The sequence below is a fragment of the Dreissena polymorpha genome, chromosome 9, assembly GCF_020536995.1.
Source record: "Dreissena polymorpha isolate Duluth1 chromosome 9, UMN_Dpol_1.0, whole genome shotgun sequence".
In the NCBI taxonomy this organism is placed as follows: domain Eukaryota; kingdom Metazoa; phylum Mollusca; class Bivalvia; order Myida; family Dreissenidae; genus Dreissena; species Dreissena polymorpha.
In genome coordinates, this window is record NC_068363.1 from 23,833,351 (window position 1) to 23,849,997 (window position 16,647).

The 16,647-nt window shown below is 35.9% G+C and overlaps 1 protein-coding gene across 2 annotated transcripts in view; it reads right to left on the bottom strand.

Annotated features, from left to right (window-relative positions):
* The window catches only part of LOC127845419 (deoxynucleoside triphosphate triphosphohydrolase SAMHD1-like), an 89,956-nt gene that overhangs the window by 66,618 nt on the left and 6,691 nt on the right, over nt 1-16,647 (bottom strand). For both annotated transcript variants that reach the window (XM_052376319.1, XM_052376320.1), the window contains exons 2-3: nt 12,472-12,697; nt 11,059-11,125 (exon numbers count right to left, since the gene is read on the bottom strand). In XM_052376319.1, coding sequence (XP_052232279.1) covers nt 11,059-11,125; nt 12,472-12,697 — 293 coding nt within the window. The remainder of the gene's footprint in view (nt 1-11,058; nt 11,126-12,471; nt 12,698-16,647) is intronic.

The following is a 16,647-nucleotide window of genomic DNA, read 5'->3' on the forward strand; positions in this document are numbered from 1 at the left end:
GTAGTAGTAGTAGTAGTAGTAGTAGTAGTAGTAGTAGTAGTACTAGTAGTAGTAGTAGTAGTAGAGTAGTAGTAGTAGTAGTAGTAGTAGTAGTAGTAGTAGTAGTAGTAGTAGAAGTAGTAGTCGAAGAAGAAGTAGTAGTAGTAGCAGCAGCAGCAGCAGCAGCAGCAGCAGCAGCAGCAGTAGTAGCAGTAGTAGCAGTAGTAGTAGTAGTAGTAGTAGTAGTAGTAGTAGTAGTAGTAGTAGTAGTAGTATGCATTACAAAAATGCAGTTAGCCTTACATTTGGTAAAATTTAAATATATTACAAGGGAGACAAATCTGTAACAATAAATTTAAACTTATTGCATTTGTTTCCCCTGTAGTGTATTACCTCCCCTGCCCTGCGTTTATATTTATATTAATCAACAAAATTAAACATTAACACAATATTTAATATACAAAATATACAAAAAATCTCATATTCTGATAATATTTTTACTGATCCACTGTATTTTACTAAAAGGATGATGTTTCATTGGACTGATAATTATAGATTTAGGATTAAAGACCAGTTGCTTCAGTAATATTGTTCAGAGTGTGCCCTGTTGGCCGCGTATGCATTCTTAAATTATCATTCAAAAAACCATTTTACTATTTTGAGTCACCGTGACCTTGACCTTTGACCTAGTGACCTCAAAATCAATAGGGGTCATCTGCGAGTCATTATCAATGTACCTATGAAATTTCATGATCCTAGGCCCAAGCGTTCTTGAGTTATCATATGACAATCACCTGGTGGACGGACCGACAGACCGACCGACATGAGCAAAGCAATATACCCCCTCTTCTTCGAAGGGGGGCATAAAAATGGGGGGGGAGTGGGGGGGGGAGTGGGGGGGTAGTGGGGGGGGAGTAGGAGGGTGGGGGGTGAGAGGGGGGTTTAATGTGGGGTGTGGTAATTTATTACATGATGTTTAAAAAAAAATTGGGGGGTGATATCCTCTATTCATTAAACATGAAATTTAAACTTATTGCATTTGTTTCCCCTGTATATAAGAAAGATATAATAGTGTATTAACTCCCCTGTCCTGCTTATATTTATATTAATCAACAAAATTAAACATTAACACAATATTTAATATACAAAATATACAAAAAAAATCCTATTCTGATAATATTATTACTGATCCACTTTATTTTACTCAAAGGATGATGTTTCATTGGACTGATAATTATAGATTTAGGATTACAGACCAGTTGCTTCAGTTATATTGTTCAGAGTTCGCCCTGTTGGCCGCGTATGCATTCTTGAGTCTTCATCCAAAAACCATTTTACTATTTCGGGTCACTGTGACCTTGACCTTTGACCTAGTGACCTCAAAATCAATAGGGGTCATCTGCGAGTCATTATCAATGTACCTATGAAGTTTCATGATCCTAGGCCCAAGCGTTCTTGAGTCATCATCTGACAACCACCTAGTGGACGGACTGACCGACCGACCGACATGAGCAAAGCAATATAACCCCTGTTCTTCGAAGGGGGGTATAATTAGAGAGCGGACACCATGCTAAATGCTTAAAACACACTAAGTGACCCTGTGACCTAGTTTTTGAACCGCATGACCCATATTTAAACTTGACCTAGACATCATCTAGATACAACATCTGACCGAGTTTTGTGAAGATCGGATGAAAAGAACTTGAATTAGAGAGCGGACACTTAATACGGACCGACTGACAAGCTCACTCTGATATCCCCCCCCCCTAAACTTCGTTTGTGGGGGCATAATGATTAACTGGCACAGCACAGAATACTGCAGATCCAAGTGCAGAGGGTATAGCACAACACCCAGGCAAGCTTTATATAATGTCAGGTACTGCGCTGTACTTATATACAGCGGATGGGATACTGTTGAAGAAATTGCGAGATGATACTTCATGAAAAGCCACTGGTAGTTTGTAAGAATAATGAAGCTTTGTTGCATTGTTTACAGAATACTTTGTTGTACAAGCATTTCAGAGCATACAATGTATCAAAAATCTTCAAACTACATTTCAGCATTTTTCAACAATCAACACTATAATTATACATGTACATTGAATTATAATTTCTGCATCACAATAAAATTAAAAATGATGCATTTACAATTATTTTTTGGGGATATAATATTTATACAGTTTATTAATTTTATTATTTCGCTTTCAAAAGATTAAGTTAACTGATTTACACAAAAATTGAAAAAGGAAGTAAATTGCAAATAAATTCATTGTAATCATTTCCCTTTTATCCCTCCAAATAACAAGCAGATATAGCCTCATCAACATAAATCTGATATTTGTGTGGATTTTAAGCATACTTAAACATTCAAATTGTGTCCTTCTATATAATATATATATAATATTCATACTTGCGTTTGTTTGAGAAAATAATGTCAATATGCCTCTTTAACCCTTAATTACGACTTATAAACGTATTTTACGCATTTGTAGTCCCTTAGGAATTTAATTTTAATTTAAGGCCTTCCTAATTGATTCAACTTTTAAAGACTTCATTTCAAACCCTTAGATAACAATGAGCAGCAAACAGCATCAAACCTGAACAGACTGAGAGTTACTTGCAGGCTGTTCTGGTTTTATGATTTTTGCACAAAGCCATTTTCACTTTGCTTCTGAGTGGGAAAGGGTAAAAAGAGTAGAGATATACTAAAGAGTTTGCTTATTATTTCTTACACTTACATCATGTGCTGTCAGTAGAGATAGGGCCAGAATATATGTGATAAATCAGCTTCACAAAAAGCTGGTCACACTGTCCAGAACTATTTTAAGTTCATCCTTGTAAGGATTATTACTCGAGGTACCCAAAATGAAACGCAGAGGCAGGTCTACAGGCAGTGTATTTTTTCGTAAAAAATTGGTTCAGATATTTGGTCCCATTCCCAATGGAACAAGAACACCGCATAACGGGTGCAACGGCTGCAGGTGCAGTTTTGAATAAATGAAAGCTTGTCAAATTTTTTATTATTTTTTTAGAGGTCAGTGACCTTGACCTTTGACCTAGTGACCCAAAAATGGATGTGTCATGTAGAACTCATCAAGGTGCATCTACATATTACGTTTCAAAGTTGTAGGTGGAAGCACTTTGATTTTAGAGCCAATGTTAAGGTTTTGGCACGGCGGACGCCGGACGGCGCAAAGATACGACATGACAAGCTGGCTATGACACTACCTTGGGTTTTCTCCAAAAACAGCCGAGCTAAAAAATGTATATTTTTCCCCAAAAAAGTAAAAATTCCCAATTGAAGGTTTCCAATTTTTATTTTTATTTTTTAATTTCAACATGTTGTTCATCTGCATTCCAGCCATAAAAGTTTAACCTTACTAAAAACAATACTGAAAACACTTCTTTTCTCGATTTGAAGCATTTTTAGCAAAACAGCAACCCAACAACACTAATTTCCCAATTTTTGTTAAATGCTGCAAATTTTCCCAATTCAAAGGGATCCCGCCTCATTACCAAAATGGTAAAAAAACAAAACACTGACATGACAATGTGACAGACGCAGGTCATACTCAGGTGAGTGGAGGGAAAAGAGAAGCAATCCTAGAGATTATAAAAGAAAGCGCTGGTAAAAAATTCCTTGGGTTCAACACAACAAGAGGACCTGGAAGGCCCAAAGTCACTCACCAGTAGTAGTGAGATACAAAGGAACTGACCTGTTCTGTGCAGCCAAAGATATCATTAGAACAAATGTTCTGACCAAGTTTCATGAAGAGTAAACTATAAATGTAACTTTTAGAATGCTAACAAGGTTTTACTAGAGCCATATAAGGATAAATTCACCGCCCCCTGGCAGCCATATTTTTCAACAGATCAGAACCATTTTCAAACTCATCCAAGATATTATTAAAACAAATGTTCTGACCAAGTTTTATAAAGTTGGGATATTAAATGTGACTTTTAGAGTGTTAACAAGTTAAAAAAAAATAGCCATTACAGTCCAACCCCTCTTAAGCAGTCAGTCAAGGGAAACGGCCAAACTGGCTGCTTAAGCGGGGTGGCCTTTTAAGAGGGGGTTGGGTCATAGGGAGTCTAGAGTTGATGAGTGCATGGCCAACTGTTCAATTTTTGTATAAACAAAATTGTAAATATGTGTTCATGTACTAAACAATGTAAAGACTTCAATGATTTTATTTCTTCCTTTCTAAAGTCAGCTATTAAACAACATTGCCATTCAAAAAAATATTCTATTCATCTTTCTAATCATCATTGTACAAACACAATGGCCAGATATAAGAGGTTGATGATGCCAATTAAAGGGCCCTTTTCATGTTTGGGTAAATTGACAAAATTGAAAAAAGTTGTTTCAGATTCGCAAATTTTCGTTTTAGTTATGATATTTGTGAGGAAACAGTAATATTGAACATTTACCATGCTCTAAAATAGCCATTATATGCATCTTTTGACGATTTACAAACCCGATAATTATAAAGCGTTGCAATGCAAAATGAATTAACAATTTGGAGAGTTCTGTTGTTGTCGTTATATTTTATGAAACTACAAGGATTGGCTATATGAGGTATAAAATACACCTGTCATTGTATCCGGAAGGATAGCCGAGTTGTCTATGTGGGAGACTTTTTACTCAAGGACTCCAGGGGTCAGTGGTTCGAGCCCTGCTGAGGTTACCTTTTTTTTTCTTTTTTTAAATTTTATTCTTGATTTTTTACTGGAGCTTTTTATATCCAATGTTAACATTTATCAATAAAAGCATTTAATGACAAACTTCAAAACATGCCAAAATCTGTGAAAAGCGCCTTTTAAGTATAAATTTCAGTACAAACATCTGACTTGAAAAATGAATGATATTAAATGTGAAAATGACTATCATAAAGACTGCTAAGTACACACTTTGCAAGTAAGACAAAGTCAAGAGCCATGTAAAGAAATGCAATCTGAAACATTCTTCATATTTTTATAAAGTATTTATTTAATACATTTCGATGGTTTATTGGGAAAGATCAGTGATTTAAAAGCGAGATTTCAATGGGGGTTTAAACAGTAAAAAATAACAGTGAAAATTATCTATATTTAAAACACTGTTTTACTGTGAAATGACATTGTTTTAGTGATGTCATGGCTTCATAATGCCATTGAAATTCTGCATTTTACTCGTTAAAATTTAAATAAACTGTAAAAAAAAAATTAAATAAAAAGAAAATGTGTTTGTTTGCGGAAGATTATGGATGTTAATTCCCTAGTGATCATTGAAGATACATAGTTTCTCTGATCACTCGTGAATTAATATTGATAATCTACCAAAACCAACAAATATCCTCTATTTATTAAATGTCTCAAAATCCTCATCAACATGAGTGCAAAGCCAACGAACCATTGGTGCATTCATTAGAAGATTAAATTAAAATACAACTATTGGAAAAAAATAAGCATCACGAAAACATCCTGGAAAGACGCTGATCAATTAACATTCTTCAAAATCTAAAAAAAAATAATTGTAAAGTTGTTATCACTGACTGTTTCCGCCTATAGAAACATGTACGACAGATGACACCCATGGACAAAAAGGCAATCAGAAAAACTCACCATTAGCACCTTGTGCTCAGTTGAGCTAAATGCAATATGAAAAAAAGTGATGGACTTTTTCGTTTCCATTTATCTGAAAAATACAGTACAGTCAAAGCAGAACAAACGTATTTCGCGATCCGCGGCGGCAAGGCGAAACGAGTCGATGCCGCGTCAGTCGTTGAAGCCGCGTCAGTATGCGGCGGCAAGTCGCATTTCGCCGCGAAACTTTGCATCTGTCCGCCGAGGCATGCCGCGATCCGCGACATGATGCCGAGTCGATGCGCATCATGAAATAAAAAATCTTTTTAAAATAATTAGTTACATGTAGTAAACAAATTTTGAAAGAACAATTATAATAATAATTAAAATCATAATAAATTTATTGTGCGCGGATTGTATTAGCATATACAGTACACTCCATGCGTTTTCCCCAATTTCTCTCCATACTCCGCGGGGATTGACCTGGAGGAAGATTAAGAAAATCCCGCTATACGCGGCGTTTGCATGATTTTGGACACGGCGGTTAACGTTGCCAAAACTGATAAGCCGACACGGCGGCACTCGGCGTTGGCAACGCGGGGGGAAACTCCGCGTTTTACTAGATAACGATCAATTTAATTTTGTATGACTTCCTAATTTTCAAATAAAATTACATTTATTACAAGTACATACATGTACATGTAGTATATTTACAATTAAAAAAAAAACAACCAAGATAGATCGATCCCGACGTGGTTGTAGAAGAAGTTGTTGTTGTATAGAAAACTTGTTGATTTACGACACACAAAACGTCGTCTTTTAACTAATACTTACCAATTAATATAAACACAGTTTGCAACATTGTTTTTATTTTGATAATTTAATCCAAAGTTTTCATGTTAGCAGGTGATTTTCTATACTGAACATGTAAACAAATGACCAAGGACCCTAAAAATCTCGCAAATCTGTGTGAATTGACAATCTGACATAATCAAAGAAAAGCCGCTTCCTGTCTAAAGGCATAACTTACTCAAGTAAACACGTTCAACCAATGCATAAGGAATGGTTTTAATTGTCGGAACAAAGTCAATTCTCTGCTCGCTAATGCATTTATTTTCTCTTTGTAGGTAGGTTATTCTATTGATTGCTAAAAGAAGGTGGTAACTATTGAGTTGATAGTTGCATTTGATATTCACAGTTGTATTCTTGTTGCGTCGACATTCAAAATAATGTTGACCAGTAATTATGGACCAAATCGGCAGAGTGACATTCACACATGTTAATCCCGTTTGTCAAAACACCGCAGACAGCAGTCTACACAATAGGTCAGTAGACAAGCTTTGCGAGTTTTCATAACGTCAAACACTTAAAATCCAGTTCCGCCCAGATGTCTTCTTTAATCAGTTTACAGTACAATTACTGTTAAAATAATTACTCTACTAAAATAACGTAACGATAAAGATTCGGTGTGTTCGATTTGAAATTATTTTAGAGGAAATATCAACTTATTCGCGATATAATTTCGTTAAAAAATACCAAAGAAACTTTTAACCGAAATCAACAAAATTCAATGTTCACTGCGCTACAAAGTTTGTATAAAAAAATCAATACACGCACGCTTTGCAGGAGTATACCTTGAACTTGTACATTGTAGCATAATTTTTGCGCGCTTTTGTCTGGAAATATACATGATGACTGTATATTGGAAGCATTTGTAAACGTTGTGTTAAGATTAAAAATCGTAGTGTGTTTCGAATTACTAATTATTATTCTCATTTGGAAATTTTACGGAACATTAATTCTTGTGTTATATGTGTTATGATTTAAATATTAATTTGTCATATGTATTATATTCATTCATATTGTAGACGTACCTGTGAATCAAAAAACATAATTTTTATACGTATTAATTTTCTATACAATTATCTTTTTCAGTGTTCTGCCGTGGATGCGCCCTTGCGTCATTGGCGCAACAATAAGATAAGATTTGTCCCCACCCGTTTTCCGTATATGGGCCCACGGGCGCAAAGAAATTAAGAATAAAAACTCATTGATTCAATTTGTAAGTCGGTATAGTAATCGAGTGAATGTGTAACTAGAACGAATTATTTAATTGGACGTGACGTCATTTTGCAGCCAATGGTTAATTTACATTAATATCACTTTATTGCATTGGTAAGTTGAGATTATAACAACCTATAAGATATCACGGAAATTTCCATACCTATCAAAATGGCGGAAAGTGACCGGCCGAAGAAAACAAACTCCATTTTAGTTTTTTTCCTCCAGCAATTAAACTTAGAAAATATGACGATAATAATAACAACATTCCAACAGAGTCTTCCCAAGTCCCAACATCGTTCAGCAATGACAAAAAAGTCTGCCCCTAAATGTACATTCCAAGCAAATTGTCTTTGAAAATTGTCTTTGTCACTGTTTGACATTAACAAAATGACATGCAGTTTGTGCATAAAGCACAAAAAAGAAAACGCCTTTACTATCGGTAATTCTTAAAATCGAACAAGAACTTTGACACGCAATGCTGAGTCCAATGACCATAAATCTGTTCATAGTTTTATAAATATGTTGACAATTGTTTGACAGTTTTAAAAAGTTTAAAAAATGTTCAAGTTTGAATTAGAATGTTACATCCTGTGGACTGGCTCACAGTACGAAGAAATCAAGCAAATTTGAGTGTGCAAGTAAAAGGTAATTAGTTTCTGACAATTTAATTCTGCTACAAATATATTACAGTGTCCCCAGATTTTTCCTTTTTGTCCCCACTTTTTAAACCCTAATGGGTCCCTGTCCCCAACAGTAAAGATTCACTGCAGAACACTGCTTTTTTATACATGTACTACAGTATTTAAACAATTTATTGTAACAATGTTTTTATTTTTTGGCATGCCCAGTAGCACACTGCTAACGCGGCGTTGCGCGGCGGTCACTGATAAGAACGGAAACTGTCTGCATTTACCGACTAGGCTAAAGTAATACACGCCGCGGGAATTAGCGAACGCGGCGTAATGCCGAGTGTTTTATCGAGTTTACCTCGCTCTTCCAACACCGCGTGAACACTCGCTAGCAGAAAAAAACCCGCGGAGGGAGCGCGTTTTTTGGGGAAAACGCGTGGAGTGTACTGTACATGTAAGCATAGTTAATGAGTCTGGCCAATTAAGTTTGTTTCCCGCCCGTAGTGGGGAAATACACATAAACAAGGTCACGTTATTATGTTTTCGCACATTCAAGTGGTCAAGGCTCCAGCATATGGTGGATTTATAAATTAATTGCATGTTGATTTTGCTATAACATTTAAGCTGTGAAAATTAGCAGTTTGAAGCCACATCAATAATCAAGACTGTGACAACGTGTTTGTTGTTTTGTTAATTATCATCTTATTATAACTATTGTTTGAATATGCGTTTATAAACACGTTTTATTTTGTTCATATTATACAGTTAATATCGCTACTAATTACCCGATAAGCCTGTTTATTCCAGTTTTAAAGCAAATGCTGGTAAATATTTACGATACACAAACATTCTCGATATTTCCTTAAGTATAAAATACATTTTGGCATGTGTTACTATTTATAGAGATGATGAAATAACGTCTAATCAGGGCGTTTTTTCCCCACTGAACACGCGATTAACGCCTGACGTGATGTTCATGTATTTAAACAACACAAAATACACCCAAACTTTCCAAACGACTTTCTACATGTCTGCATAATTTTCGCGCACTTTTTATGGAACAAAGGATATTTTAGAACTGTTTATTTGACGCTAGAATTTGCCTAAGATAAGTTAGCATTAAAATTCGAAGTGTGTTTCGGATTATAAATTTAATAATGATAATCGAACGAAACATTAACAGTTGCGCGTAATTATTTGTACGCTACACATACATGTATGCACATGTAGGTGGATATCTTTTTACTCGATCCGCCACGTACGTACGCGGCGGATTTACTCCGCAAAAGTACGCGAGGTTAATACAGACTTGGCATCCTTGCGCGGATCGATGCCGAGTGCCACGGCGATACGCCGCGTGAACACACAATTCGGCCGCCGCGTACTAATAATCTGGCCGTGGCATAGCCGCGGATTATGTTTGTGCAGTGTTGGATGTACTGTAGATTAAAGAGATGCCATATAAAATGATTATTATGTACAAGATCTGACATTCTGGGGGAATTTCGAACAATTTTTTCTGTGTTTTAAAACTAGCCATTTAACCCTTTCCCACTCAGAAGCGAAGTGAAAATGGCTATATGCAAACAGCATAAAACCAGAACAGCCTGCAAGTAACTCACTGCCTGTTCAGGTTTTATGCTGTTTGCTGCTCATAAGTACTATCTTAGGGATGAAAATGAAGCCTTTAAAACTTGAATCTAGTTAGAAAGGTATTTAACTAAATTCGATTTTCTGAAGGACTGCAAATGCGTAAAAATTAGGGATGGCATCGAATACCAATATCGGTATTCGAATGTTCGCAAATTCATTCAATTGAATATTTGAATATTCGCATAAAACGGCTGGATTGATTTTACTTTATTATGTGTTAATTTCCATTGGTTTGTAAGTTTTATCCGTTTGCTAAATACGAGGCTGTTTATTAACGTTGCTATTGAAAAATTGTATCGCTGTCGACTAATACTATGATCGATATTGTGATTGGGCACAAATAGAACGAAAAACATCGTGTCATAGAATTTTATTTTTTAATGATATCACAGATTTGTAGCAGACCGCGCATATGTAAAACTAAGTTTACACACATTACACGTTGCAGTCTTCTTATCCGCAGACCGTGTAAAGTATTCCATACTGCAGAAGGGGCTGGTGGCATTTTCAGATTTTAATTAAGATTCCTTGATGATTGTTTATTTTATATCATCTGTTACTTTTGAGTAATTCACATATTTAAATGTCTGTTCAAACTGTGATCACAAAAACTAAATTATTATGCGCAAGTAAATTGAAGCCCGTAATAGGTACCTAATTGACAAACAACAGTTCGGGCCCTTTCTTATAGTAAGTATATTGCATTGCACGATTTGAGTAATTCACACATTTTAATGGCTGTACATACTGTGATCACAAAACTTTATTATTATTTGCCAGTCAATTGAAACCGTTAATTGGCACCCCATTGTCAAACAACAGTCGGGGCCTTTCTAAGAGCGTGTATATTGCATTGCGCAATCAACACTGATATGGGCCGCGTTATCAGTTTGACACGAAGAACGTCACGTCAAACATGTTACTCCCAGGTGATTTAGGTTGCTTTTTAGTAAGCGGTTCGCAGGTCATTAAATATTGGTGAAATTACGTTTGGATAAAAATGTGAATATGCGAATATCGTTTTTATTATTCGAATGCTGACCATTCAATCGAATATTCAAATAATTTTGCCATCCCTAGTAAAAATACATATCTAAGTGGGAAAGGGTGTAAGGCGTTGTCAAGCACATTTCCGAAAAAGCCCATGGATCAAAAACAATTACCGTACCAGATTCCTATTCCTTCCAAATCACTTATTGTCAGTTCTTTCAAAAACTTCCCCTTGATGCCTTCTCCTGAAAAAAATTTAAACAATATGTTACTTCCGTAATTATTCAAGTTTTCGGACATCCCCTTTTTAAGCCAAAATAATTATTTTTTGTGACTCTCTATTTTCGGACATACCATGTTTTCCTCCATAATTAATGATTCCAATTTTGTACACAGTATAATTTACAATGCTATTTTACTAGATTTCTGCCCTGTTTTCGCTTATCTGGGACCCTTCAATCATGGAGTTAAACAACCGGATATATACTTTTTGTCGGGGGTAATAGTGTATACATTTTGGCCCCAAAAATGAAAGCTAATATGTTGTGAAAACATTCTGTGAAAAACAGCATGCTGAACTATCATCTACAATACATTTTTCATCATGTTTGAATCCTATTATCTGCATCATGTTTACTAAATTTGAGCATGATATATACCTTGGGGACATTAATAATATAGATATTCCTAGATAGGAATTACAGGTTTTTTTCCCACTTTTTGGGAAGATAGCCCATGGCTTTGGAATTGGGAATTTTATCGGCATTTTCATGAAATTGGGAAAATATATTCATTAGCCTTTATTTCCACACGAAAAGTCCACTGATTAGGGAAATACTAAATTTGATATAACTCTTTATAATCATTCAAATTAAAAGAAAAAAATCATATAATACTTTGTTAGATGTAATTGAATTAAAATTGATATAAAATACACATAAGACTTCTTTCTAAAAAAAAAAAAAAAAAAAAAAAATAGTTTTTTTTTTTTAATGGCAATTGGGAATTTTTTGCCACATTTTGGGAAAAAAGTATACTTTTTGGGATTGGGAACATAGCCGAATTTCGGCTTTAAAATCGGGCCAAAAAAAACCCTGGAATTAGTACAAAATGTTGTATTTCAACAGTGCTTTTTCACAATTTTGGGAATGGGGCTGGGGCCTTAGCCGTTTTATTTGGTGTATTTTTTGGCTCACAAATATTTGAAATTAAAACAAGAGATGTGTTCGTCAGAAACACAATGCCCCCTACTGCGCCGCTTTGACATAAAAAAATTTTTTTTTACCTTTGACCTTGAAAGACCTTGACCTTGAACTTCCACCACTCAAGATGTGCAGCTTCATGAGATACACATGCATGCCAAATATCAAGTTGCTATCTTCAATTTTGCAAAAGTTATGGCCAACATTAAAGTTTTGTTTCGGACGAAGGACATACTGACGGACAGTTCAACTGCTATATGCCACCCTACCGGGGGCATAAAAAACTTCAATTAAGAATTGTAGACAAAATTTGGCAAAAGAAACACTGTTCAATGATGCATTATATATAATAATTCACTACCCTCCAAAATGTGTATGCGACATCTTACGTTTAAAGATTTCCGCTACGTGATCCAAGCCTTCATCAATCAATCTCTCCGCTACTTCTTCCTTACTCCAGCCTTTCCACCCTGACTCTCGTGTCCTCACAGGGTGGCAGTTGTGGTTGTGGTTACGTTGGAGGAGGGACACACAGAAACGCTTGGCTGCTGGTTCGTCATCGTACTCGGGGGATAAAATTTCATCTCCATTTTCAGGCACCCATGAGCAGGACATCTAGTTGTAAGAAATTACCAATATATTGAGCCTTCTGGGAAAACTGGACTCAATGTAAGTGCGTTTAGTGTGGTCTTATATCAGCCTGTGCAGTCTACACAGGCCAATCAGGGATAACACGCTTGAACTGGATTTTTTGTTAAGCTGAGACTATATTTGAACAAACATTTCAATATAAGCGGAGAGTGTTGTCCCTTATTAGCCTGTGCAGTCTGAATTTTTTGTTAAAATGAGACTATATTTGAACAAAAATTTCAATATAAACGAAGAGTGTTGTCCCTAATTACCCTTATTAGCCTGTGCAGACTTCACAGGCTCATATAAGACCACACTTAAAGCACATGCATTAAGCCTAGTTTTACCAGAACACTGCTAAAATGATGTAAAATGCCTCAGCATGCTTAGTACTTCTACCCCTAAATAATTCAGTGCTCCAGATAACATGCGTAAAGGCGGTAACACGAATTAAATTTCTTAAAAAAGGTTTAGATTTAAAATCTTTGCGTTAAGTAACGCATTGAAAAAAAAAACACAAATTCAAAATTTTCGAACGTGCGTAAAACGTCCAGTAGCAAATTATATAGGTAAACATTTCATCCCGGGTTCTGGCTCGTCTAGACGCTCAATTAAAACTACAACTTTAAGTCAACGTCACTCAAGCGTTTGCTGTGAGAAAGAGCCACACCTAAGAACGGTTGAAAGGCCAAATGGTCTCAATTCTGTTCTCCTAGTATTGCAGGCGAGTCATTACTGTTTATTGTACCTTTTTAATTGCACTTATCATAACTTTTATACACAAGTAATATACTGTATACCTACACTACGCGACCCGTGATTTTTGCCGCGATTCTCGCATCACCGCAATCGATGCAACGTGACAAATCGCGGTGATTCAGAGCGACAAGAAAATTTGGGTGATGTCTCGACGACTCCACGGTAACTGTTGCGCGATGTATCTCGCTGTTACGCAATTAGTGCGAATCATCACGAACCGCCGTGGCTCACCTTTTTAAGCGAGTTACGTTGAGGGTTACATTAACATGTACATGTAACATATATGTATACACTTACATTATACATTGCAATAATAAAGCTTTTGTTGTTGTTGTATACAATGGGCGTATTAGCTAAAATACTCCCGTTTCGACATGAACTTGATGAAGTAATGTCGGAAGCTTTAACAGCTCCAAATTAATATAACACCGCAGAATGATCATGCAATAATTATTAAACATAACATGTAAACATAATTTAATTATATTCCAGGCCCGAATACACTACCACTTTTCAAATTCCATATTGTTGCCATACACATGTAGCACTGTCTAAATTGAAAGTTGCATAGTGTTTCGTCATTGGTCGGTTATAAATACCTTGTTTCTCTATACATGGTATTTGATTTAGACAAAACTAATAATTTGGTAATTTACGAGAAATATGATATAAGTTTTTTAAATACGCTTGTCCCACATTATGCACTGTACTCTTTACACTTCTAAAAAATGGGGTAGTCATATGGCTGTGTTAATGAAATTCTCAAACATATTTACCGATATAAATGTTTAAGATTATTTTTTTTTAAGTGATGTTGTAATTATGTTGGATTATTTGATAATTGTGAACATTAGAAAAGCGTTATGTATACAGTTATTGATACAATTCCGTTTATATGCATGAATTGCCGATTCATGGATGTCACCGATATCCACTGCAATCACGGCGAATCGCGGCGAATCACCGCAAAACTGAGGGGAATCAGGGTGAAGATTATCTTGCTCTCACGCGACGGCAGAGTGACGAATCACGTGAAATTGCGGTGATTTTCCACTCAAAAAGCAAACTGTCCGCCTTGACTCCGAAAATTAGGCAACAAACACGGGTCGCGTAGTGTATTCAAAATGTCATTAAAATTAAATGTTAAATATAGTTTTATATATGACTTTAACGGTGACCAAAATGCTATTATGACCTAAGCCTTAGTGTCAGTGACCGTTTTACATAAAAAATCAAAATGGCCGACCGAAGCGGTGTATCGAAGCATGGAAGGCAAAAAAAGCCATTTCAGTGTCAAAAGTCCACGCTGCATGCATTCTTTCAATTTGATTCAAATACCCAAAGCATGGTTTCGTCAATAATTGATGAACTTATAAGCTCTTGCGTAAATGACTATGAATATAAAGCACTCAAAAAACATTCAGGTTCAGTGTCCGATAGAACAGCTGAGACATGGAAAAAGCAATACCCCTGGCTTGAAATAATTGGCAATGGGTTAGAAATGCGGTTGTTTTGTGCTGTATGCCGCAAGAATGATGTTAATTCTGTATGGTCTGAAAATGGGTCCACAAACATACAGAGAAATGCAGTTGATAGACACAGTTGTTCTGCAAAACATAAGAAGGCAGAACTGGGCCCGTATTCAACAAACGATTCTTAGACTTAAGTCTAAGAATAAAGAAAATTCTTTAAATTAGAATATTCAAGAGTTTCTTTAATTTTGAGTCAAACTCTGCAGTAAACATCTCTATCTATATTATTCTTCATATAGAACATTTTGTTAATTACATAATCACCAGTGGAGGCCTGTATATGTTCAAACACTGAACACATTTTTCTTGGTTCAAAGTCTATTCTTTATTCTTAAGTCTAAGAATCGGTTAGTGAATACGGGCCCAGATATTGGCCAGAGGTGAGCAAAGTTCTAAAAGTGATGATCTCTTTGGCAAAAATAATACTATTCCAGTTACTACAGATGATGATAAATTATTCAGAACATTTTTTATGCAGCCAAAGAAGAACTCCCATCAACTAAAATAAATAGTCTGTTAGAACTGCAGAACCTGAATGGTACTTGCATCAAGTACAGGAACTTAAGCTGGGATACTGTTACTGAAATCCAATCCTGCATCAGTACCATTATTCAGCATGAAATAGTAATGGATGTGCACAGTGTATTTTTTTACTGTTTTGGGAATGGGGCCGGGTCCCTTTGGATCGGGAAAATTCGTGGCGGTTTGACTAAAATTGGGAAATTAGTGTTGTGTTGTTTTGCTCACAAATGCTTCAAAATTGAGGATACAAGTGTGTCAAGTATTATATTTACTAAGGTTGATTTTTTGGTTCATTTGGGAATTTTTAGCTCCCATTTGGGAAAAATATATACTTTTTTCCATTGGGAATGGGTCCGGTTACCCGACCCGATTTTGAATGAAAAAAACACTGGTGCATAACTGTATGCCTTGATGATGGATGAAAGTACTGATATAGCTATTCAAAAACATCTTTCAGTTTGCATTAGATATGTGAAGTATGGTCAGCAGACTACCAATTTTCTTACAAATGTGACCATTGATGATGGAAAGGCCCACACTATAGTTTCAGAACTCACACAATGCCTTTTGTCACTAGGATTGGACGCAACAAAGCTTGTCTCGATAGCAACTGATGGGGCTGCAACTATGACAGACAAGAAAACCGGTGTAGCAGTGCAAGTTAGAAGTAAATGGTCACCATTTGTAGTAGCTACGCATTGCATAGCACACAGACTAAATCTAGCTGTAACAGACTCCATTAAGAAAGATACAACACTTGAACGATTCTGTGAAAAGTTTTCAGCCCTATATGTCTTTATGAGTGGTTCTAGCAACAGAACTGCAACACTGAAAAAAGTTGAGACTTTGCTTGAAGACCCTGAATTAACAGTCAAAGAACCTTACAACATTCGTTGGCTGTGTCTGAAGAATGCTGTGGAAGCAGTTTATTGTTGTTATGGCTCTGTATTGGTGACACTTTCAAAGTTTGCAGAAGAAAAACAACCTGTTGCAAAAGGTCTCCATAAATACTTCACTGATTACAATAAACAGCTGCGCCATGAGCGCATGATACGCCCGTCGTTCGCCAATGAAGTAGTAAGGTAATAAATAACCCTTTGAATCATTTTTAATTTTGACGAA